This window comes from Tyto alba, unplaced genomic scaffold, assembly GCF_018691265.1.
Source record: "Tyto alba isolate M040663 unplaced genomic scaffold, T.alba_DEE_v4.0 Super-Scaffold_21, whole genome shotgun sequence".
Classification (NCBI taxonomy): Eukaryota; Metazoa; Chordata; class Aves; order Strigiformes; family Tytonidae; genus Tyto; species Tyto alba.
Genome location: NW_024881295.1, coordinates 8925406 through 8951174, shown reverse-complemented (window position 1 = coordinate 8951174; position 25769 = coordinate 8925406). Strand labels below are relative to the sequence as shown.

At 43.9% G+C, this 25769-nt stretch overlaps 3 protein-coding genes across 12 annotated transcripts in view; 2 read left to right on the top strand and 1 right to left on the bottom strand.

The window, feature by feature from the left end:
- PPFIBP1 (PPFIA binding protein 1) overlaps nt 1–2979 on the top strand; it is a 124797-nt gene extending 121818 nt beyond the window's left edge. For all 9 annotated transcript variants that reach the window (XM_032986058.2, XM_032986067.2, XM_042795345.1 and 6 more), the window contains one exon: nt 280–2979. In XM_032986058.2, coding sequence (XP_032841949.2) covers nt 280–366 — 87 coding nt within the window. In that variant the 3' untranslated portion in view covers nt 367–2979. The remainder of the gene's footprint in view (nt 1–279) is intronic.
- A 110-nt stretch (nt 2980–3089) lies between these two features.
- On the top strand, nt 3090–7285 carry REP15 (RAB15 effector protein). The gene has a single exon (XM_032986068.2). The coding sequence runs from the start codon at nt 5392–5394 to the stop codon at nt 6139–6141; it is 750 nt and encodes a 249-aa protein (XP_032841959.2). The 5' UTR covers nt 3090–5391; the 3' UTR covers nt 6142–7285.
- A 2078-nt stretch (nt 7286–9363) lies between these two features.
- Nucleotides 9364–25769, bottom strand: part of LOC104358621 (NADH-cytochrome b5 reductase 3) — a 43364-nt gene continuing 26958 nt past the window's right edge. For both annotated transcript variants that reach the window (XM_032986038.2, XM_042795346.1), the window contains 7 exons: nt 22750–22822; nt 20715–20821; nt 17402–17531; nt 15642–15725; nt 15425–15510; nt 13053–13152; nt 9364–11481 (listed from right to left, as the gene is read on the bottom strand). In XM_032986038.2, the coding sequence (XP_032841929.2) occupies nt 11309–11481; nt 13053–13152; nt 15425–15510; nt 15642–15725; nt 17402–17531; nt 20715–20821; nt 22750–22822 (753 nt within the window). In that variant the 3' untranslated portion in view covers nt 9364–11308. The remainder of the gene's footprint in view (nt 11482–13052; nt 13153–15424; nt 15511–15641; nt 15726–17401; nt 17532–20714; nt 20822–22749; nt 22823–25769) is intronic.

The window sequence follows — 25769 nt, the reverse complement described above, 5'->3', positions numbered from 1 at the left end:
CCTCCGGGGAGGGCAGGGGACACGGCACCCGGCTCTGGGCCAGTGAGTTGCCAGCTGAGGGTCACGCACGTTTTCTGGGTGGAAGCCCAGCCCCAGCCTGCGCTCCCCGAGCCGTTCGGGCCAGCAGACAGCAGCGAGCTGGTTTTTCACCAGCGTGGGTGAAAAACGTCCTGAGCAGGAGGGCGCGGTGGCTGGCAGGGCTGAGGGCCGGGCCATCCCGGCTGCCCGGTTTCAGCTGTGAGGGCCCGAACCTTGACCCTTCCCTCCTTTCCTTTCTAGCACATGTTGAAAGAGGATGAAATGTTTAAAGACTTTGCGACTCGCTCTCCTAGCACCAGTATAACAGATGAGGACTCCAACGTGTGACAGTAACCACCGGGCACTGACAAAGGCTCACTTTCCTATGTGCAAGAAAGGTCATCGTTACACGTGTCGGGCAGCAGATCACGTACATTACATTGCTCTTGCTTCTGTTTGTTAGAAGTAACATTAGGGGAGTGGAGAATTTGGAAAAAAAAAGGAGGAAAAAAAAAAAATGGTGCCTACTCTAAAAGTTGCCATAAGAAACACCCAGACACTGGTGAATGGTAATTGTTTTTAACTGTATTTAATGTACAAACTGGTGATACGTTTCAAAGTGTTGCATTTAAATTTATGTGGTATGATAGTGCTCGTTTTGTTTATTCACGGCCTCAGATAATCCTTTATATTGTTTCAAAATAACAGAAGATGTTAGGTAGAAGTACTGTGTGGATATTGTGCATCAGCTTTCTCTAGTCTCTCAGCTGAAAAAGATGTTACTGCTCTTTTTCAAGTGCATTTGTTTGGCACAAATACCAGTTCTGCCCTTCCTATGATATCCAGTGTAGGGTTTTAGCAATTCATGCCCTGCATAAACTCCCCAGTAGCTCTTGACTGTTGGTCTTATTTTTATACTGTTTTATAAAAAAAAAAAAAAAAAAAAAAAAGTATATGAAGAACATATAAAAGCAAAAATTTTAATTTTGTGAGATAGTGATGGAAAGTTTGAGGTGTAGGGGAGGGGGAGAGAGTTGTAAAAAAAATTATGCCAGTTTGCGTACCAGCTGGTTACTGGAAAAGGCAGGCTGACCTTTGGAACTGTTTGCTTTCGTTGCTTTTTACTAAGTGCACAGTTTAATGATCTTCCATTTGGGATGAAACAATTACAAAGCATGTTTCTTCCAGCAGCGACACCTACGGAAACTGCACATTTTAATACGTCTTCTTTCTTGTTCCCAGCAGGAGTAGTTATAGCATTCAAACAAGGTTATTAACACTTCTGTGACTTAAAAAATTTCTTTAAAGTTGAGAGTACTCCCCGCATATGGAAGGGATATTTCTGTGCTGTGACTAACGTAAAGATGGTGTAGTTGCAAAAAAAAAAAAAAAGTTATATAGAAAAATGTATAGGAAATATATTATTTCATAATATTAAAGCTAAGGTGGGACTTCTCCTCCAAAATTCAAATATCAAACGTTGCTCATCATTTTACCATCTTAAAGCACAACTCCTCTGTATCTGAAGATCATCAGATTTTAAAAATCATAACTAGCCAGTGGAAATCTTTTGTCAGACTTCTGCTACCGCGAGGTGTCCTAGCCAAAAGCAAACAAGCGAAAAAAAGTAACTCTGTTTATTACAGTGGTCATTCGTATGGTGTTGAATGTTGCATGTATTTTAGCACAATGGCATGAAGCTTCTGTGCTTTGTAAAAGCAAAAAGAGTACAGCTGGAGTTGTTTGCAGTGGTGTGTTGCTTTACCAAGGGTTTGTCAGTCGTTTCATCGCTGTCCTTGCTGGACGTGAGGCCGTTTCCGACAGTTGCTGGTGCGGTGCAGGGGATGTGAGATTTGCACTGACTTTGTGGATATTTCTGAAACACTATTAACAAGGAAGAAAGGCTCTTTCAGGACTTCCAGGGAGCTCCCATCAGATGTTGTGGGTTTGAGATACAATAGTATAAGGCTAGAATGTAACCTGACAAGCTATTACCAGCCTGGTTCTTGGAAGGATGTGCAGTGTAGGCTATTATTTATGTACCAAGATGAAAAATTTGATGTGGACTGGTTGTGTTATACATAATATCAAGTGCTGCCATTTTTTCTTTAGCAACTGGAGCCAGGCAAACAATCCACGATGCATCCATAAAATAGTTTGTGCTGCTTACCATTTGTCTAGAAACAGATCACAACTGATCCTTTATTCAATATTCTTCTTTAATTCCTGCCTGCAAATAATTTGCTGTCTGTTGTTTCTTCCTCTGCAGTTGGGGGCGTTTGAGCTATTTTATTCGGGCAGAAATACCACATTATGTCACGCCTGCTGTCAGCTTTAGGGTGCAGATGCTTGGGATGTGAATTCAGGGCTCGCTTTCTGTGAAACTCTGCGATATGGTTATTATTTACACGCAAGTTGAGCTTAAGACCCTGCTCTCCCAAATGCTGGAGAAGCACTGGGGAGACATGGTGCAGGCTTCTGAGCTAAAGTATTCCTCCAGATTTGCTCTCACTAGATGCCGACTAGTTAACATGATTAGTTAACATGACTAGATAGCCACAGGATTAAACAAAAGGGGGGCTAGTGACACGATATTACGTGCTGAAGTAGGCACAAACAAATACTCTCTGATTTCTCTTCAGTCCAGTGCTATTAGCAAGCATATCGACAATGGCAAAGGACGGTTTATTTAAGTCCAGTGTGAGTAGCATTCTGCTCCGAGCAGCCCTTTCCTGCATTCAGCACTTGGAAGCCAGGTCATCCCCTTGAAGCTGCCCATCATCTGAACCTTGGTTATTTTATGGGGCGGAATATGAAAGCAAGCAGTAAAGTCAGGAAGTTTCTGTGCACGTGTGCACACAGTCGATACCCTTGGGGTATTTTAATTTGCGCGTGTTTGAAGAGGGCAACATAACTACTGTGTATTGCCATGTAAAATCCAATAAAGTCTGTGGAAAATGCCAGGTGTTTCTGGAAGCTGGTTCCTTTTTAATGTATCCTCTTTTTTTCCTTTTATTCTCCTAGGAAGCTCGTTCTATGTAAAAGACGAAGGAGGGAGAAGGGGCAAAATCGCACTTTTTTTGTGGACTCATTAGTTCATTTGTCGATAGTACCTGCAGAAGGACTCTGCTAACAGCTAAGAAATCCACCACCCCCGAGTCTTTTTACTTATTTCTGGGATCGGGATTTGAACCACCTTGGGCTGTTTGCACGGTGCGATGAGGAGGTGCCTCCCCGTTGCTCGGCGCGCGCTCTTCGGGGCGTCCTCGCCGGGTGCCGACGAAGGGCCAGCTCTGGCCCTTCTTGCTGTAAAGGGCAGCCACCTCTGGTGCCCGGCGTCATTCCCTGCCCTGTGCCCCTGCAGCCCTCAGCAGTCATAGGAGCTCCAGCTATTTTGCCAACAGGAGTTGAGCTTCCCCAAACTAGTTTTGTTGCTGGGGTGCAGGTGCAAATGGTCATCAGTGTTTTTCCCAGTGTAGCCCAGATAACAGACCAGAAAATGGAGAACCCCTCTCTTATTACCTTTGCTTCTGTGGTTTTGTTCATCAGCTCAACATTTCAGTGGGAACACTGAGGATAAACACTTTGAAACCTAGAGTGTAATAAACTTTTGATGTCTGCTTACAGTGATGAGGAAGAGATAGATCTGTATCGATCGAGAGCCTGTGGAGATTAAACCCAGCTTTTTTCTGTTCACATAAATTACATGTATGTTTAGGAATGGAGAAGTAATCCAGAATAACCTCTGGAATGACTCTTCTAATTCCCACCCACTAGGTATTGTTGCATCCTGGCTTTCCCTTTAGGGGAGCAGTTGTACTTACCCTACCCGCATGCTTTTTATACCTTGCACCACTTCGTTGTTTTGAATGTTTCATGCTTCACCTTAGTATTTTGGCATTTTCATTTGCAGCAAGAGCTTTTCCTACTGAGCCTCTTTATCCTCTGTTGGGAGGAAGAAGATTGTGCTGAGGCAGCTAGGAGGCAAAACCTTCTGAGTTTCCAGTAGATTTGGAGCAATGGACATCAAAGAGAGAGTATTAGAAGAGTGCTGGGGACCCCTCGAATAGAAAGGGAATTCGAGTTACAATCAGAGATAAGAGAAGCAGCAGCATGCTCCCTAATCATAGCTGAGAAGGTTGTGAAGGAATGGAGATGGGCCCATGACACATTTGAAGACCTGTGGAAGAAAAGACACGTAGTATGTAGCACCTGATCTGTTTCTTAGTGGGACCCAAGGGCAGCGGCGGGACTGACCAGCCCATGCACCTGAGGTGTGTCGCTGGGGTGGCAGGAGCACAAGAACATCCGTAGGCAGGAGAGTGAGATGGTATAAGATGTTTCGAGCAATGGGAGTAAAGAGGGCAGAGAAAGACAGCTCCTTGACGCTGTTTTCACTCATTCAGAATGAAGAGGAGGAGGGAGAGCAGTGTTCAGCAGGACAGAGCCTGTTTCTTGAGAATGCTGGTGAGGTCCTGGGCCAGTGGAGAGACTGTAGTGGTGCATTTGGCACCAGCAGCACCCAGAGCTGAACAGGGCTGGCTCCTGCTGCAGTGGTGACATAGGTTGCAGCTTTCATGGCTAGGGAGACGTTGTCTTTAGGGACTTCAGGGAGCTAGGGTTTTGCAGGGTTCGGAAGGGGTTTTATTTGTAACTGTATCTGATAGGCCTGTGTGGTGGCGTGTTGACTGTCCAAGCTTCCCTGAGGTAATCCAGTTACAGGCAGCAACTGCACGAGCTTCTCAGTTGAGCCAATGTCCAGCTGAGTCCATGTGCATTGCCATGGCACAGCTAATGCCACTGACGGTAACAGCAGTTAATCTTGGCATACAGGCAACAGAAAAGCCCATCAGAAAAGACCACCATGTCATTTCAAGCACCGTGTAGAAGTCTTCAGGTTTGGATGCATACCCTTCCCTGCATGATTAAAACGATAAGATGGTTTCACCTTCAGGAAACATCCAGTGTCAGTAAAATGGCTTCTCTGTAATAGTCCTAGAAAGGAGATCAAAGGAGATAAGATCAGACTGAAAGGAGATAGCATCGGCTGAAGGAATGGTGTCAGATTAACAATAAGGAAAACAAGCACAGAGGAATTCAGTAGGTGAGCAAGTTACTGGGCCTGTCTGGCTGGTCACTGCTCAGTCAGCTGCAGAGAAACACCCCAGAGAAAGCCTGTCTGCCTGGCGGGACCGCAGCGGGCTCACAGAGCTCGACTCTGCCGCTGCCGTGACCTTCACTGGGGAGGCGACAGGTACCATGTGCATGCTTAACAGGGCTGGCTCAGCCCAGTACCTACAGAGCCTTCGCTGAAAAGAGAAGGACTTTCCCAAGGCGGTCTGCATGTGGAAATGACCTTGTCCTGCACTGAGAATGGGCCAGAAGGTCTCGCACGAAGACAACCAGGAGAACAAGGCTGAAACGTTAGTCCTCTGTGAAGTCTTCAGCCAAGGCGTGGTTCATGCATCTGAAAGGATGAAGAATTATCTTGGTTTTGTGGATCCCCAGAGCAAATTCCAGCCAGCCACAGACAAGCTGAGCGAGATCTTTTTGGTCAACTTCATCAGCTTCTGCGTGGAAAAGGGAGTGGAGGAACGTATCGTGACCAGCAAAATGACCAAGCAGCAGCCCTCCCTCTTGGGAGTGGACTGGATCTGGACTCTTTCTGGAGCTGACAAGCAAATCAAACTTCAGGTCGCCGTACAGGCTTTACAGCCTTACTGCTTACTGCTTACAGCTTTACTGGCTGAGCTTTTCTGCAGCAAAGGTGGCCCTGCCGAGGCGGCGGAGGACTGCTGCCGGGAAGTAGCGCTGGCAGACCGGCGCTTCCAAAACAAGAGCAGGTTTGAGAAGCTGGCAGAGTTCTGCTGCCTGGTAGGACGGGACTGCCTGGGCTTGTTCCTCATGTTTGGTGTGCCAGGGAAGCCTAAGGACATCCGAGGAGTCATGCTAGACAGCGTTGCCAACAAGGAGCAAAAATGCCACCTGTCAGGCAGGAATGCGCTACGGCAATTTGTCACCAGTACTGACAGCTTCCTGCCCACAAAAGACATGCTGGAAAACTGCCTCTGTGCAAAAAACGGACAGAAGGAGGTGGGCAATGTGTACATAAAGTTTCTGTAAACCACTGGCTAGCAGCAGTGGCTCTTTTTACACCAGCACCTCTCGCTTTTCTTCTCCCATGCTCTTCCCTCCATCTCCTTATTTCCTGCCTTCCCCTCCGCATGTCGCGTTCCCTCAGCTCCTGCAGGAGCCAGGCTCAGTCAGCCTTCCCAGGCTTTAAAACAACAGGACCTACCTGCCAGAAAAATGAGCTTATAGACAGCACATCATTTTTCCAGAACATGTTGTTCACCAGACATTAAGTCTTGGCTGGAGCTGATGAAAGCTTTAGTGCCCTGAGCCTTTGGGAGGTCGTGGTAGATTTGACTCACAGCCTTTGTTTACTGTGCAGCCCATTTTTTTCCTCTATTAGGAGGTTGAGTCCATAATGAAATGTACTGGTGCTGGTCAGATTTTCCTTGAGCATGAAGGACAACACCAGGGCTTAAAAAGGCTGGTTTGGAGGAGTGAGCTGGTTCCTAACGAAGATGAAAACCCCTTCCCTGTGATAGAAATGAGTTCTAAGAGAAGCCTGCTACTTACCTGCCCCTTAAACTAGATCAGTGCCAGTCAGTGGAGGGCCCTGAAGCTGTGACTGAAACTCAGGGGCAGGGCTGGTCCCCACTGCAAAGCCCAGCCTTGCTGAGCAGCTGTGTCAGGTCAAGGTGTGGCAAAAGGCAGTGGCAGGGGTAAAGAAAACTTGGGGGAAAGTCAACAAACAGGGACAAAGACCTGGGCCTGGAGACATTGGTGAGAGTTCTTGCTTTTCACAGCAGCAGAGGCAGCTCATCACCTCTCCTGACAGCAAAAGTCTGGAGGAGGCAGAAGTATTTCATTTGGCATTTGTTTTCAGTAGCTTAGCAGCTGATTTTCATTTACGGCCTGATTTATTCAATTTCTCTCAGCTTTTAGTGGACAAAGTGAGACTTCTAGGTCTCACAATTTTAATTTCTTTCAGCCACAGTTAACCAGTGAAGGATGACCTGATCAGTTTTCAAACTGGTCAACTCTGTTTATAGCTTTGTCAGTGCAAAATTCCTCTGCCTGTACTTTTCCTATCATTTTATTCTATTTATTTAACTGAATAAAAATAATTTCAAAAGCTTGTGCATATTTTACTATTTACTATCTAAGTTATAAGATGGGGCAGCTGTGACAGCTGAGAAATAAAGGCTGTTATTTACAGAGCCATTAAAAAAGGGGCACAAAGACACTGCAGCATCAGTGCTAGACGTGTTCACAGCTTTCCGTGGTGTGGAGGCTGAAAAGTGAACTGAAGTAACAACAGAGACCTGTGAAATTTTTGCCAAGTTACAAACATAGCTGGATATGGAGAAGGGAGGCCTTTCAGTTTTTAAATAATTCAAGGACATAGTTGTTTATAAAGAGCTGGAATCATTGTATTTTTTGTGTGTAGCGGGGGTTTAAGGGGATAGGTGTGGCGTTTTACCCAGAAATCATGCACAGCTTGGGGGGTATGTGCAGAGTGAGGGCTCTGCATCCATTCAGGAAGGTGAAGGTTGGTGTTTTTTTTTTTGCCTAACAGCATAACCAATATTGGAGCAGGATTTATTGTTTTATGAAAGACCAACAGAAACGCTTTCATTTTGCATTAAATTAGTCTTTCCTGTAACTAGTATGTGTGTCTCAAGCTATTCAGCTCTGCAGGAACGCTGTCTCTCTGAAAACTGGTTGGACTTCTTCCTTTGGATTGCGTATGCTTTTTCAGCATTGGAAAGGGAAGGGAGGAATCAAAATGTCTTGCCTATAGAGTTCCAACTATGGAAGTTACACACTGGGGCAATTCTGCACAGCTGTCTGCCTGTGCACACTCCCAACGCCCACTGCCGGGAGCCGGGCGCAGGCCCGACAGAGAAGAGCCTGATGCAGATGGCTGGTGACAGATCCTTTGGGAGTGCTGGGGTAGATCTGTTTAAAAACAGGGTCCTGTTCTGTTACTTCACACTGTGGGGTGGGGTGGCAGGAAGGGCATGATCCCCAGAAGCACTAAGCAAATGCTACCGCTACCTCTTACACTGTTCAAGCAAGGAAAGGCACAGACCACTGTACCCCCACTCACACCCAACCCCTACCTGTAAGAAATTACAAACATGGAGAAGCTGGCTGCTGCATGGGCTCTGCTCAGGCAACGCTCCTTTTCTTCCTGTTCACCTGGGCAGGATCAAGAGGAGAAAAGCTCAGGAACAATATGAGGCCCCTTTCTGTAAACCAAGTTATTTTTACCAGAAGCTTTCAGAGGACATTAAACCCCTGAGGCAATGTGTATCTCCTTACCTGCCCTGCAGGCAGCAGGGAAGCCAGGACAGGCGAGGCCTCGCTTAGGCCAAGTGGTCACTTCACCACAAGCAGCCCAGAACCAAGAGCTGCTTGCAGCTCTGGCCCGCGCAGCCCTGACAGGGCTGCCAGCACACCGGCCCAGGCGCCGCGGGAAGCGCAGGCTCAAGGCCCAGCTACAGGAGTGAGATTATGGAATGGCTTATTTCTTACCCCCTTCCTTCTCAGAGCCTCTGCTGCCACAGGAGCAGGCCCCAGAGAAAGACCACTGCCGTATGCAAGCGTGCCTTCGCTGTGCGTGGGGGCAGCATCTGCCTCTGCACAGCAGTAAGGGAAGGGGACCCACCTCTGGGAAAGCCAAGGCAGCAGCAGCCCTCTCGATCCTGTTTCTCTCAGGAAACTTTCCACGAAACGCCCTTCATCCAGGAGGTTCGTGTTGCCCCAGCTGTGTGAGGTCAGTAGTATGCAGCACATCCTGTCAGAAAACTGGAGAAATTCTCATATTCTCTGTAAGACAGACAGATGAACTGGCTCAGAGGAAAAAAAACATAACAGTATGCAAAACCGATTTTTATCACCAACTTGTTTGAATGCGGTAGTACAGGACCATCAAGCAAAAGGGACTGTGACACAGTTTTCTTTCAGTAGATCATATAAAATCCCTCTTTTTATTTATTAAAAAAGCCTCATGTTCACAAGGAAGATGTACAAAATAAGGGTAAAAAGAGGAGATTGGAGTGATGGAGGAAAACAGAAACAATTTACTCCCTGACTTGGCATCCAAATACAGCAATTTTCACCAAACTCAACCAAACGAAAGAAACAAGCACTTAGGTAAAACAAATCTAACAGGCCTTTTTTTTTGAACCTTCACTTTATAGAGTATTTTATAATTATAGTTTGTCTCTTATGAAGCTGAAGATGATGTGCTCAGTAACACACAGGTGATTCACCTGCAAGACACTTTATTTCTTACACAAATGTGAAAAAAGCCAGTAATTTAATAAGCAAAGTAATACAAAATAGTCGATGCATAACCAGCTAGAGTTGGTTTGTTTACATGAAAATTTCATTAAATACAATAATGAAAAAAAATCTGCATATCCCACAGTAACATAAACCAGCAGCAAGATCACTCCTCTCATATTTCTGCTTTTTGCCTCCTAAAAAGAGGACTGAAACTTACTCAAGTATTATTTGAACTTTGGATCATAGTATTAAAGAAGAAGTCTCAGAAGCACACATCAAAAATTCATTACTTCAGAGGCAAGCATCTAATTAATAAAATTAACAACAGCATTATCCATTTGAGGTTCCTTAAATTAACTGTAGTATCTTTTTCTCCTTTTAATTCATGCTGAAAATTAATCTTTTAAGTGCACAGTACCCATCTGTTTTACAGGCACAAAAGAAAACATGGCAAGCTATAACCTCAAGTATCTACTCGAATCTTTTTTAAAGTGGTATTACACACTGACACCTGTAGCTAAGTAGCATCCACATTACTTCATACATGACTAAGCATCCTTTCGGTTAACTCTAATTTCATTACCAGAACAAGATTTTTAGTTTCATAGATTCCTTGCAGGACAGCTCTCATCTCAGCAGCACCTCTGTTCTTTAGAAGCAGAAGGTCCGGCACGCAAGATGCCTTAAGTTTACTAAAGGCTAGGTAGAAGGCTGCTGTAAAAAGTAGTATATTAAAAAAAAAAAAAAAAAAAAAAAGTCAGAGCTATAGTAAACAGCATCTGAGTTTTAGATTCAGTGAGACATCTGAATTTGCTGTCAGTTTGGTGACTTAAGGCTGTTCCCACACATCCTTACCAAGCAAAACTCTTTGGAGATTTGCCTGAGCAAGACACTCAGGCGAGTGCCCTGCCTGCAGGCACAGCCCATCCGAAGCCAGGCTACCTGCTGAAACCCACCCTGGCAATGAAACCCGAGCTCCCTTTGTTCCAAATCCATCTCTGGGAAACAAGAAACTAAAACTAGATCCAGCTTTCACCCAGCATTTTTTATCACTGCACAGGACATGTGGAACAATTGCCTTTGTACTCCTATGGCACCATCCGCTATTTAAAAGTAAATACAGAAGTTAGTATTTTTTTTTCTGTATTCCACACACATAAAAGCAAAACATTCCAGCTATTTGTGGAACAGTGCACAAAGCCACCGGCTTTCTGCAGTTTCTTTCATTGCCCAAGGACAAGAAGTGTAACCAGCTAGAAAACTGTTTGCATTCAAGAGCAGCTATTCCAAAGTACAGAGGAAACAAATTTTGTATTGCTGTCTACTTCTGTTTTGACTAACAAGACAGTTTCATCTACTTCAGTCATAAATGATTAACTGTCATCCTTCAACTGAACAAGCATCTTTAAGCTTCTGATGTTGCAAAGATTATGCATACAAGGCAAATACTCCTGGCCCTCATACGGTAAGAACTCTGTAGGATTCAAATTTGGCATAAGCAAGGTGAATAATCCAGTACGTTCTATGTATTTTCATACTTCATACCAAAAAAAAAAAAATACTGGGTATGCACAGTGTTAGGAAATAGGATATTACTGCCACTTGATTACAGGGCTAAGAAAAACTGTGAGTGTTTTCTGCCCTAAGCAGCTATACTGTCCTCCCTTGAGATGAAGCATACAATATAGCCAAGCACTAGGCATCACCACCTTTCCACAGTACAGTTGTTTGTGCAACATACAGTACAATTTTAGTACAGTTGAGCTTAGATGTCTTACTTGCCAGAGGTTGAGAAAAAATGAAACATTTTTATGTAAATGTAGCTTCCCAGCACTGTGCATCAGCCATCTCTAACTCTGTCCTCTTCCCCTTTAAATGTTTTTTTCTTCCTTTCTACATAAGATCACCAAATCATCAGTCATCTTTAGAAGGAGAATCTCATCTCCTTGGTGTAGCCCAGTTTGTCCAGGTTGGGAATGCAAGCATACTGGATCATTGGAGGAGGTCCACACATAAGGATCAGAACATCGTTTTGAGGTGGGGGCAGGTGGTCTCTGATCATCTCTTGGTTCACAAAACCTTGGCTGTAATCCCAACCTGTTGAAAAAATTAAAGTAGGGAAAGGGAAGCGAGGAAGAGACAGATATAAGTTGCTTTAGAATGAGTGTTGCGGTTTGGGGTTTTTTTAGTAGCCTTCTGGACTGCAGCATTTGTACACTCCACTTGCAGTAGTGTCCTCAACACAGTTACACTACATGGAAAAACTGCCACCTCCGCTTTTAAGATGCAATACTGATGTATGGAGAAAACAAGGGCTAATTTTTAATAAAGCTTGCTAAAAGCCCCAAGGAAATCTCAAGCAGAGCTGTGAACAGAATGTAACTCTTCTCAGCTCCAGAACTGTGAAATAACAGCATCCATCCCCGTACCCCCCCATTTACAGGATCACGAGGGGAAATCTAGCTGATGTAGCTGTTCCCCGTTGGAACACTCACGGTGCTCATCAGTTCATAGTAGGATTCAGGTTTACCCATCGCATCCCCAGCCCTGGCTGCAAAAAGCTGCTGGCCCAAACCTTCGGGCACGGTAAGACTGACATGTTTTTCTCCCACCAATTACCCAAAAGTTTCTGGTTTTGGTCTGGTTTCACATGTGGTAGTGAAAGTCAGCAGAACAGTGTTGGGGGGGTCTAAGGAGAAATTTCTATCGCAACTGCTAAGATCAGTTCACAAGTCACAATTATCGAAGAAAAGGAACAGTGATTAGAAATTCCAGAACACTAATTGCAGAAGATGACATGGCAGCAACAGACTGTGAGGATGGCAAGACCCTTACCCCCACCCGACCTGCGGTGTACTCATGGTCACAAGGCAAGAGAAGGCATATGGCTTTTTCTTCTCTGCCCCAAACTATCACTGAATAGAGTGTGAATCTATCCTGATGTGGGTGGGCATGACAAGGAATGGTAAAAAAGGAAGACAACAAGGAACGACATGGAAACTATTGAGCCTTTTCACAATGGCAGTAACTATTTAGGCTTTCCTTCTTCAAACTTGCTCAGCTGAGGGAGGCACATTCAGCTGGCTCATCCTCTCACCTCAACCAGCCAGCTATATCGCATTTTCTTTAAAACTCGACTGCACCAAGCTGCAACAGTACTGTCATGGAGAAACAGTGTTAATACAAAGGCAACTCCCTGGCCTAGGAAGAAGATCAGCTACCATGAACTGCCACACTGTGACAGCTGGGCAGGAGCCTGCACTCGGCCGCGTCTGGGTGAGACACAGCACCTCTGACACCACTCCCACGGCAGCTGCCGTAACGCGTGCTCTAAACCCAAGACAATAAGATAACGTGTTATAATCATGCCTGTGGGGAAGGAAGGTCACCTTCCAGAGTAAATAATGGTAAAGATTCAGGTGTAGTCATGGAAGAAACAATGCACAAACATTCACCTGAAGGGAGCTGTGCAACTTTGGAAACACTGCCCAATTACACCTAAGAGTTTCTGTGGATCATTGGATGAAAAATGATGCTCCTGGATGCATTCAGACACAAATCATTAAGCAAGAAAGAAGCCCAGAAATACACACATGACACAGCATACCTACTGCCAAACACATGCATTAATACTCAAGTGTCAGTGGAAGTAGCATGTTAGATCTTACTTTCAGGTGCTCTGTCCAGTGTGTACCAACACTTAAAGCGACCGGGATTCTGAACCTGGATCTCCTCTAGCTCAGAACGTAACAGGATATCCTTCTCTGTCTGCGGGATAAGGAAAACAACAATTATACTCTGCATTCAAGTGCAGCCCTCATTAACACAGAGCATTAGCTACGCCACAGCCCTGTGAGGTGGAACAGGTTATTCAACTCCATTTTACAGGCTGAAGAGATCAAACATAAGTTATTTCCATGACAATCCTGTGGCAGAGCTCATAAAAAGTTTTATAACTTTCCCAAATACCGACCATGCAATGTTTTCCCTCTGAAAAAGTAAAAAAAAAAAGCAAAACCTGTATCAAAATACAGAACCTTCACTTGTTCGGGGAATTAGTTGCACCATCAGAAGAGTAAAGCCCTCTTTTAGCACTCCTATTACAAAAGCAACTTTCATCAAAAAACTAACCACAACTGCACGCTACTATATCCTTACCCCTCCATACTGTGCCATTCAGTCAGGAAAATGCCAGGTTTTTCACCTTTGCTACTTGAAATGTCATCATCACTGCCATACAAAGATCACTTGGTTTTTAAACAGGATGTGAAACAAATAACCAAAAGGGTATCAAGTTCTGACTGAAACAACAAATGTTGTTACCCAGGGTATCAAGTTCTGCTCCTCCCTGATGCAACATCATTGAAGGCCAAAAGAAAGTGTTATTCCTGTAAGAGCAGCTGCAGTTTAGGAAGGAGGGAAAAGGGTAGAGACTAAAAGTGGTACCATCCTCTGCAGCCTTAATAATTTGGCACTGAGGACACCATTATGTCTGTAATGGGGCGGGAGGGTAAGGAGGGAAGTGCCAGTAATTATTGCCAAAAAGGTGCCTATTTCTGGATCTGCAGTTGCACGTGTTCCAGAAAAGCTGTTACTGGGTCTGACCGACTCAAAGCATGCCAGTCAGAAGCACAGTACAGGCCCACGTACACTGTCACCTGTAATCCAACACAGCTCTTTCAGGAGGGACAAAATAAAAGTTCAACAAAACACACATTTAAAAAAATATTTTAAAATATTAAAAATCATCTAGTCTGTAGACTTTCCTGACTGACCATTTGTCATGAGACTGCTTTGTATTTGTGCTGTTACTGGGTATAAGGACTCTTTAAAGCCAAGGACTGATGTTTACACAGGCTGTTGCTAATACAGGCAACCGTTCCCTGAGTCCTCCCTGCAAGAAGCAGTGGGTTTTCTAGGTTGCTAAAGCAGCTCTAGCCCTGTGTTAGTCATTCTGACCCATAGCAAATCCTGGCCCTCCTGCTCTGACACCGACTGCACTTAATGCCAACTCCCAGGGCTCAGCAGAGACCAGCTGCTGCAGCCACGCGAGCAGGAACTGACAGGGCTCTTTAGGAGGTGTTACTGTAATAAAGCATCAGAACAGGGCATATCTTGGCACTTGGATCATAGCTTCTGGGTAGAAAAATCTTATTTTATAGTTCAGATATGGTACAAAGGAAGTGAGGACACACTGAATATCAGAGGAGAGAGGAATGACAGAGGAGAGCCTAAAGAAGATAAAAAACCCAGGCATGAAGTGAGATTCACCACAAGTAATGGCTTATAATCCAGAAACAAATACTCATTATGATGGAGAAATTTAAAAGCAAAAGGATTAACACCAGAAGAACGTCAGGGAAAGAAGGGGTGTTGCAGTTCAGCAGCACACCACCATTTGGGTTGCCTGGTCATCCAAGAAATCTCTATCGCGAGGATTCCATGGATAAGGTACCTTCCCTTTGTCCAGCACGGCAGTATGGCACACCTCAAATAGCAATAGAAATGCATGAAGAACTGACAACGGGAATGGACATGAAAGGAGACAGCCATGCAGAATCACAGCTCCATACTTGAGGGAGTTGCTGGACACCACTGTTAATCTTAGCCTCACCTAAGGTGCTCTCAAACAGCAAGACTCCACATAAACCCTGCTGAGAAGTTGGGGAATTGCTGAAGGAGACAGATGTCCACCTCTCTCCTGTTTCCACTATGACAGACAGCTCTGGAAGTCTGCCCAAAACATTAACAACTTGCACAAGGGAATAGAGTTTTAAAACATTTATAAAATGGATTAGAAACAGAGCAATGAGACACAGGAAAATGAACATTAGCTGGGAGGAAAGCCGCATTTCTGTTGTAACACTAAAAAAACAGTTCATTATAGTGCTTTTATACAGGAAGCTTTAAACATTTCAGCTCACTTCTGCCCTCAGGGTTTGCATTTCTGTACCAGGATTTCTCAGCAAGAATTTAATTTGCTGACTGAAGTTCTGTTAGTGAAGTAAAACTTTATAAACAGAAAAAAGGACAGAATTACCTGATTAGCAAACAGCAGCTGACAAGTGGTAGGGTCATCTTTGTCTTTTATGATTGCTCGAATGATCTGCAGCATAGGTGTTATCCCTGAAAGACAGGTCAATGATGAAAGGATGGAAAGGAGCAAAAGAAAGCACCAGTGAGCACACGGAAGAAAGTATGAACAAATGCATCTACCAGCTGTCAGAAACCAAGGATGAATCTTTATAAATACGTACCAGTCCCACCTGCAATTATCCCCACATATTTCACTTTCTTGGTAATTGGTTCAGCTTTCTTTTCAGGCCGAATAGCAAACTTGCCTAGAGAGAGAGAGATGGAAAACACTGAAGCAAGCAGGAAACAGTGCCTGCGATGCCTTCCCAGCACATTCAGCTAATTGACTTTGTTTCAGCCCTGTCACCTTTCCCCCTTCATAAAGCAGGAGCAGGAAACAAAGGTGAAGCTGACACCAATTAAAACAAATCCTGAAATATGATTAGAGATTGTAAGATACATGATGATAACATCAGACACTGACATGGGTTAGTGCTTACTCCTGACTATACCATTAAGCCGTCACTACCTATTTTTCTATATGCTCACATCCCATACTTCTTGTGATATTTAGAAGCCCATATTCTGTAAACAGTTCTACACAAAGGAATTAATCTGCTCAGAGTTTATTTACCACATGCAGATTATTTTAAGGGAAAACCTGAAATATGAAGGGTGTACTGTTTTTTTTGTGTATTTACCTCCTCTTTTTGAGCTGATTTGCTAGTTTCACCCAAATCCGACAGTTTGAAATTGCCCCAAATGTTGTATTTGTTGTATTCACACCTCTCTTCATCCAGGGTAACATGAACACAACACACAAAGCTCTGGAAAACCACGTGTTTGTTCTGCTGCTCACAAAACTGCCAGAAGGTTTGTGTGACACATTTGTGGCTGCACTATGCCAAAGTGAGATTTTTTTTATATTGGCACAAAACTGCTTTCTACTGGTAAAAGTTAATTTTCATTTGAGAAATTAGCATTGAACAGTGTAAATACGTGTTTTTAAGATATATCCATGTAAGTAGGGAGAGAATTCTCTTCTTTGAGAACAGTATCAGTAATGAACACTTCTATAGTCATGTAACAATCCCTCCTCGAGAGCCACTGACTTAACACACTAGCAATTTCTTTTGTGCAGAGATGGTAACAACAGAAAAGAAATGCTGTGTCTAGGGGCAGAGGTTGAGCATACTGAGAGTACCAGCCCAAATAACAATTACGAGGTGATAGCTAAGGTTTAGTTCCTGCAGTGGGTATAATCAAAACGTCACCAGAGAGACTCTCCCCTTCTACTCCGCTCTGGTGAGACTCCACCTGGAGTACTGTGTCCAGCTCTGGGGTCCTCAGCCCAGGAAAGACACAGACCCATTGGAGCCGCTCAAGAGGGCCATGAAAATGATCAAAAGGATGGAGCACCTCTATGAGGACAGACAGAGAGAGATGGGGTTGTTCAGCCTGGAGAAGAGAAGGGTCCGAGGAGACCTTATTGCAGCCTTTCAGTACTTAAAGGGGGCTTATAAAGAAAGATGGGAACAGACTTTTTAGCAGGGTCTGTTTAGCAGGGGTAATGGTTTTAAACTAAAAGAGGGTAGATTTAGACTAGACATAGAGCAGGAAGTTTTACAACGAGGATGGTGAAACACTGGAACAGGTTTCCCAGAGAAGTGGCAGATGCCCCATCCCTGGAAACATTCAAGGCCAGTTGAACAGGGCCCTGAGCAATCTGGTCTAGTTAAAGACATCCCTGCTCATTGCAGAGGGGCTGGACTAGATGGGCTTTAAAGGTCCCTTCCAAACCAATCTATTCTATGATCCTATGATTCCATAAAGACTTGAGCCCAGCTCGAAAAAAACAGTCCTCAGTATTACTACTACTTCATAATAGTTTTCTTCTATATTCTTTACTCTGGATAACTTACATCTTCCAAGTCAGCCTTACCTCTTCCTTCGTAGACAAGTAGGCCACTTGGTCCTCTGAAGTCAATAGTATCCCCTATTTTCAGGCTGTCTAAGTACTGAGACATCTTCCCTCCATCAGGAAACTTCGGATGGACACCTTTAAAGTAGATCTGTTAAAAATAACAATGAAGCTATTAATCTTACAGCTCAAAGATGTACATTTGCCCTTCAAATATTTAGGTACCCATACTCCTCATGCAAATAACACAATTACTACATAAAGAAATACTATCAATGCAGATTTGACTGACAAAAGAGAAGCATCAAGTTTTCTGAAAAAGATTAAAATGCCACCCCTGCCCCAATTTTGATCAGACTGGACACAGACTGGCAATTTCTCCACTGCATTTCTGCAACATAGAAGATATCTCTAGATAATCAACATGATTTACACTCAAGTTCAAAAGGGAAAAAATAAAAAACCCCACCATTATTTCAAACAGAAAAACTTATGAGAAAGATCCCTGACATCTCAGCTGCAAAGGGATATACCCAAACCTTCTTTTTGGGATGCCCAACTGCTTGCATCTCAAAATTAGAGTAACAAAAAAAGTGGATACCAACTAATTGAATATTCAGCTGTTCACCAACAGTATCACTAGGTGTAGTTAAATTGCTGGAACTGTGCTGGGTTTTTTTTGTTTTAAATCACCTGGGCGTGAAACAGTTCAAACTCAGACTAGCTACACTTTTACAAGACAGAGCATCATTTGCATGCATGGAGAGCCACACTGGGAAGAAGGACTCTTGTGAAACATTTCTATCTGAGACAAATATTTACATTTTTCCCTTGTCATGTCTTCAGTGTGCAATGCCAAGCTCATGAAGGTAAGTAGGTAGTAAAAGGCAAATTTACATCTAGTTTCACAATAAATGAATAAAGTGTTTTGAGTTGTAAAGAAGAAAAAAGCCATGACAGTAAAATTCTAAGAGGAAATCCAGTGCAGCTCTTCAGGTTTTAAATTCCTGTCAGCTTTAAATATATTTGCTTAGTCTAGCTACCAAGAGACAAAACAGAAGTACATTATCACAAGACTCAAAATCACATTCTTGCCAATTAAATCAGTCGTTCACACTGTCTGGATCAGTAACAATAACAATCACTGCTCTTAATGATCATAATGACCCTATTACATTAGCTTCAGAAGAAGCTGGCAGTTTAGGCAAGGCTAATTCCTTATTTCAGAAGGACTAAAAAAAAGTATGTGAACATGTGCAAACGCAGAAATTTATGAGGAATACAGAGGAGTTGTCCAAGTAGCCAGGGATCAGGTTATCAAGGCCAAAGCCCTGACAAATTAAATTTGGCCAGAAATGTCAAGGGCAAGAAGAAAAGCTTCTATAGGTACGTTGGTGAAAAAAAGGAAGACTGGGGAAAACGTGGGCCCTCCCTGGAAGGAAATGGGACACCTGGTTACCTGGGATATGAAGAAGGCTGAGGTACTCAACAATATTTTTTGCCTCAGTCTTCACTAGCAGGTGCTCCAGCCACACCGCCCAAGTCACAGAAGGCAAAGGCAGGGACTGGGAGAATGAAGGACCGCCTACTGTAGATCTATTTCAAGATCATCTAAGGAACCTGAAGGTGTAGAAGTCCATGGGAACTGGTAAGATGCATCCATGCGCTGAGAGAACCAGCGGATGAAGTGACTAAGCCACTATCCATCATATTTGAGAAGTCGTGGCAGTCTGGTGAAGTTCCCACTGAATGGAAAAGGCCCCATTTTTAAAATGGGAAAACCAGGAAGACCTAGGGAACTACAGGCCAGTCAGTCTCACCTCTGTGCCTGGCCAGATCATGGAGTGGATCCTTCTGGAAACTGTACCAGAGCACATGGAAAATAAGAAGGTGATTGGTGACAGCCAACATGGCATCACTAGAGGCAAATTGTGCCTGACAAATTCGGTGGCCTTCTACGATGGGGTTACAGCACTGGTAGATAAGGGAAGAGCAACTAACGTCATCTACCTAGACATGTGCAAAGCATCTGACACTGTCCCACACAACATCCTTGTCTCTAAATTGGAGAGACATGGATTTGGTGGATGGACCACTCAGTGGATAAGGAATTATCTGGATGGTGTCACTCAGAGTTGTGGTCAACGGCTCAATGTCCAAGTGGAGGGGGGTGACAAGTGCCGTTCCTCAGGGGTCAGTACTGGGCCCAGCGCTGTTTAACCCCTTTGTCGGTGACACGGACAGGGGGATCGAGCGCACCCTCAGCAAGTTTGCCGACGACACCGAGCTGTGTGGTGCGGTCGACACGCTGGGGGGCAGGGCTGGCATCCAGAGGGACCTGGGCAGGCTGGAGAGGGGGGCCCGTGTGAACTGCACGAAGTTCAACAGGGCCAAGTGCAAGGTCCTGCCCACGGGTCGGGGCAATCCCCAGCACAAATCCAGGCTGGGCCATGAGAGGATTGAGAGCAGCCCTGCGGAGAAGGACCTGGGGGTGTTGGTGGGTGGAAAACTGACTGTGAGCCAGCAATGTGCGCTCCCAGCCCAGAAAGCCAACTGTGTCCTGGGCTGCATCGAGAGAAGTGTGGCCGGCAGGGCAAGGGAGGGGATTCTCCCCCTCTGCTCCACTCTCATAAAATCCCACCTGGAGTACTGTGTCCAGGCCTGGGGCCTCCAGCATAAGGACATAGACCTGCTCAAGCAGGTCCAGAAGAAGCCATGAAGATGGTCGGGGGCTGGAGCAGCTCCCGTGTGAGGCCAGGCTGAGAGAGTTGGGGTTGTGCAGCCTGGAGAAGAGAAGGCTCCAAGAAGACCTTATAGTGGCCTTCTAGTACTTGAAGGGGGCTACAGGAAAGGTGGGGAAGGACTCTTTATCAGGGAGTGTAGGGATAGGAAAAGGGGTAATTGTTTTAAACTCAAAGAGGGTAGATTTAGATTAGATGCAAGGAAGAAATCCTTCACTGTGAGGACAGTGAGGCACAGGTTGCCTGGAGAAGCTGTGGCTGCCCCCTCCGTGGAAGGGTTCAAGGCCAGGTTGGACGGGGCTTTGAGAAACCTGATCTAGTGGAAAGTGTCCCTGCCCATGGCAAGGGGGGTTGGAACTAGATGGTCTTTAAGGCTCCTTCCAACCCAAACCATTCTGTGATTCTATGATCTCCTGAGACACACTGAGTAATTAAGTGCTTGCAAAACGCCACATGGATTGCAGGTAACTGCAGATCACTTGTTACAACTGTAGAAGTCTGCAATGGCATGTACCTAAACAGAAGCCAGCACGTCAGACTTCACATAGCACTGCGAACTTGCCCGGCCTGGTAGAACAACGTGACATTCTCACCTTGACTACAAGATCCACAAAGCCCTTGTCATCATCACTAGAAACTGGAGTGTAAGGTCTAACAACCAGAGCTCCATCAATCCGTGCAGACAGGTAGATGTGCTGTCCTGTACACAAGGAAGAAAAAAAGTAGTTTGATTTAAAAAGATTTTTCTTTCAGTGGATGTACTGAGTTGGCATGGACTGCAAACACAGTCTGTAAGTTCTCCTACCTACCTTGTTTTGGAGCACTGCTTTTTCCTCTCCCATTTTCCTGACATTGTAACACCTTACCAGAGTTGTTAACCGTGCACAGAATTCTACCTGCAAGGGCATACAACTCCACTGCTAACTTTATGTGTCAATCATATCTGTTCTGATAGCTTCATGCATTTACATTTACCAGAGCCCTAACTGTACATGAGGTCTTGCAAAAGATGTGACACGTCTCTCCTATACAGACGAGTAAAAAGTACACAAAAGGGGAAAACTGTCAAGTGCTATTCACACTTTATTAACATGTTAGTTATAAACTGTTACAGTTTATTTACAGCTGAGTTTATAACTGTTCTTACTTTGACCACAGATTGCTCACATCTACCAGCAGGTCTTCTAGCTGCCATTTCTAAGGCCGCCTAGACACAACGCACTTTCCTAACCCTGCTATTTCTCCAGCTTAACATTTGAATGTAGCAATCGTGTTTCAATCCGTCACACATTCAATGAACTCTCTACAATAATTTCTTTTCCCAATGTCTATGTTTTCAATTAAAAAATCCTAGAATTAATTCCTTTTAAAGGTTTTCCTATCAAATTCTAACACCCTGAAGAGACACGGGTGAAGAATACCTGGCAGGGGGAGGATTTTTTTTTTTTGTTATTTTATTGCCACTAGGTCAACAGAACAAACTATCTCTTCAGACGAACGCAGCTCCTCTGCATGTTATGGGAACACAACAGGGATTTTACTGGGAGCAAGTTCGCCAAGCCAGAGGGGAGGGCCAGTGGGTGAATGAAGATGTGCTACCTGGTGACTTGGGAAACGAGCAACTGTAACTCACTTGAAGCTGTACACGGACATACTGTAAGGGTGACTCCAACAACCCTCTCAGCAAAGCCTATGCACACCTGGCAGCACACATGTCCTGCCAGGGAAGACCTGAAGGGAGCTGCAGCAGCAGCCTCCCGTTCCTCCTCCAGGAACGGACCCATGGCGACCACTCCAGACTGTGAACCTGGACAGACCTGCTGGGGCACGTCTCACAAGAGTTGGCACAAAACCAAAGAAGGTGCTCCTCCCAAAGGGAAAACATGCCTTACGCTCTTACTTGCTAGAGCTCTATCCTGCCCTGACAGGACAGCAGCTGGCAGCCTCTGCGTGGGGCCACACACAATCCCACTCTCTCTGAGTGAACTGGGTTTTTTCCTATAATGCTCCAGCTGGTTGGTAAAAGCAAAATGCTGGTGCTGGACTAAACATGCAGAGTGCACACCAGTATCCGTCCCACGGCTGCCAAGCCTGCCGCTCCCAGCTGCTTTTACCACTCTCACCAGCTTTCATCAGGAAACAATAGCACAAGGCTATTATGGAAGGCAACACGCCACATGGCAAGGCTTAAGGAAACATCGACCCCGTGGTGATTAAGAAGTTCCATGAGACTGACTGCAAATTCAGAAGCGAGCAGACCATCTGGTAAACCACATGCGTTAGAAGTAGCTGGGAGCACTGCCTCAGGGGACCACAGAGACCAAGCACCCGGGGAATAACACACACTGGAAAGTTGAGACTGGAAAAATACAAGTAGAGACCAGTGTTTGTTTCTACCGTCTTCACAGAACAAGCTGGATGTACACTCTCTGTAAGTACACAAGATTTCAGACCCTGCAGATGACTCACAGCATGAGGATAATCTTGCAAAGCTCTAAATACCAGTTCAAACCATGTGGACAGTAGTCAAAATTCAACAGTTCAAAAAGCAGGAAACCTGCCCTCCACCGCTGTCTCCAAATCTCTTTAACAATGGTTGGATTCTCAGTAAGGAAAGACAGAACGTACCTACAGGGAGACCCAGAACGTGATCTATGGAAGGGAGAGCAAATCGAAATCTTCTTGTGTCATGACTAACTTCCTGAAAGAGGAAAATAAAAAGAACAATCAGTTATGTTGTTGGGATTTAATGTTTGTGATTTCATTTGTAAAACCAATATGCTAGTCTGGCTTCCTGCAGAATTAAATATCTGGGGCAGAGCAGCATCCTAACTGACATTTTTGCATCGTGCAAATATGAACTCCTCTGAACGTAGCAATCCTGCAGAGGTCAACTTTTCATTCAAACTCCCAGAAAACTTAAACTTTATCTCAAAGTATTTTGGAAGTAATACAGAAGTAAAAATAGAAAAACACAGACAAATGCAAACACTGTTTTGAGATTTCTTTAATGTGAATAGCAAAACTCAATAAAATACTCATATGCAGTTTAAGACTAAACAATAACTTTCTATATAATATGAGCATTTACAATTTTTCTGTGAGAAGGCCACAAGATAAAAATTAATCAGTTCTTCACTTCTCATTTGAAGTTTAAATATGCAGAAGTTCAAGGCCAAAAAATTTCTATTTTGATGTCTTAAAATCAGCTGAATTAACCATTTTGATGTAGATGATTTCAGAAGACTGTAGTGCATGTCAAAAAAGATCAGAAAGCAGCACCCTGGTCCCCTCAGCTATGCTAACAGCCTTAAAAATATCCTCCCCATAAAAATTTCATTAATCCTAATTAAAATTGAAAAGAGCACTCTAGATAGGAACTTTATTATAAATTTATGACAATTTATGCAGTCCAGCTGGTATAATTATCCTAATCTTTTACCAGGAAAGTCATATCTTGAATAAATGTTGGTAATGAGTAAATAAAACGTTATTTCTTATACTACGTAAGTTTTATCTCTTAAAAATCTGGTCACATTCATGGGATTGAAAAAGAAAGCAAAAAAAAAAAAGAAAGAAACAGCAGACAGCCTAATGCCTCATCCAATTACTTTCTTTTTTTTAAAGCCCTACGGGACATAATATCCCTTCTAGAGAAAATTTCAGAAACATCCTATAAAATGTTGTAATCCTTTTTTGTTTGTTTTTTGTTTTTGAACCAACCAATGGAAACAGATTTATTTCTCATTACAGTTTGTCTAGTCATCCCTTATGAGTTCTGGTCGCAGTGATGAAATTTTCTTCACAATAAATCATTTTAAGATAAATGCTGAAGAAAGAAGGGAACTGGGTAACGGTCTAAAAAGTGCTTCTCTATACTTACGTCTATTCAGGAACAGTAACTGCCATTGAAAATTCCACTAGAAAGACATTAACGTGGACCTAACGCTGCTGCTCTCTCACTGACAGCTGCTGTTTCTGTATGAAAATTTCACCACCAGCCTCACTACTTCAGAGCTGGATTTTGCCAGTACTCCTTTATTTTAAGACGGTGTCTTTAACAGCATGCAGAAAGAACAAAGTTCTGAAATCCCAGATAATCATCTCGCCAATTAAAGTCAAGATAGCTTAGCCGAAGGTATCTGAACACACAGATGCATCACAAGAGACAACTCTGAGAAACACCAAAAGGATCAAGAAATTCCTACTACCTAGATCAGCATGCCTACACCTTGTCTCTGTTACTTGGCCAAGACCCTGAGTATGCCATTCAGTCGTTAGTCAAGGCTAGGCTAAAGAGAGCCTTGCGACAGGACACAGGAGCCATTTCCAGCCAGGGCTCCTCTCCGCTGCTCTCCCCAAAGCCATCATTTGGTATCGCCCCAAGCGCCTGGCCTCCAGCTACCAGCACACGTTTCTGTCTCATGTTGCTAAGGAGTCTTCCACACTCATAACTGCAAATGCAAAGCTGGAAAACAGTTTTTGCTTTGCTGAAGCCACTGAAAGGCAATGAATTCTGCTTACCATTACAAAAAAAAACCCTGAGATTATGGGCTTAAGGCATAAATTCAATTAGCACACCTAACTATATCATGACACTTTTTTCCTATGATAAACACAAGTAAGCAGCTTTGTGACCCCTATTTCTCCATTCAACAGACAGGAGGTAATGCATACTCAGTTTGGGCAGATGTTAACATTTCATTCAGTAGGTAAAACACAGTAAGTAGAGGAAGAAAGGCTTCTGCTTGCAACAGCTCGACAAAATGGTATATCCAATTTCCAGCTTTCATACACAAAAATCTAAGCTGTGTTAACAGATACGTGTACATCAAACCAGGCCTTCTCTAGACCACTGCTTTCCAAACTTCAGACTGAAGACACCTAAAATCTGTTTCTACGTAACTGTGGAATCTTTCTGAAATTTCACATACGTGTACTACTGTATGGCAGCCCACTATGTGCAACTCAGTTTTCTGTTGCAATCACTGGTCCGTTTTCTTTAGCTGTAAAATCAGTCTAAGCAGTTGCCACCACTTCCCTTCCTGGTCAAGCTTCTTGTTCCTTTGCTTCGGGCACAGTCCACTAGGAAAACCTTCTGCAAGGCCATGCTCTCAACCTGAGCAGCAAAATACATGAGGTTGAAAAGTACAACACCCAGCTACTCCCAAAACAGGGAGTTCAACTGTTAATTTTTTGTTTTAAACAGAAATCATTTAGGTGCTCTGCCAGTGAAGGTACCAACAGCTTCATAGTCACAAAAAAGGAGTCATAAATACCAACACAGTAATGGGAATAGCAGAGATTTTTAAAATATGAGGGTCTTCAGCTAGGCTGGGCAAGCAAAAGAACCAACGTACTGAAATTCCTCTTGCAATGGAAGGTAAACTCTAGCCAACCACACAGGTATCTTGAGGAGGCTCCATGACTCGGTTCCCAAGTTAAAATGTTTTCTTGTAATGACAGGTCTTTTTAGATTAAAGTTTTTCTCATCTACTTCAAATTTCATAGCTTGTAAAATACAAACTGAAGCTTGTCAGAAAGACTCTGTCTAATTTCATCTTTTCCAGTCAGGTGGACATGGCAATGCTGAAAAGTTTAATACCAAAGATCAGAGTGTTTGCCCCAGATTCTTGGTAGAATGTTAG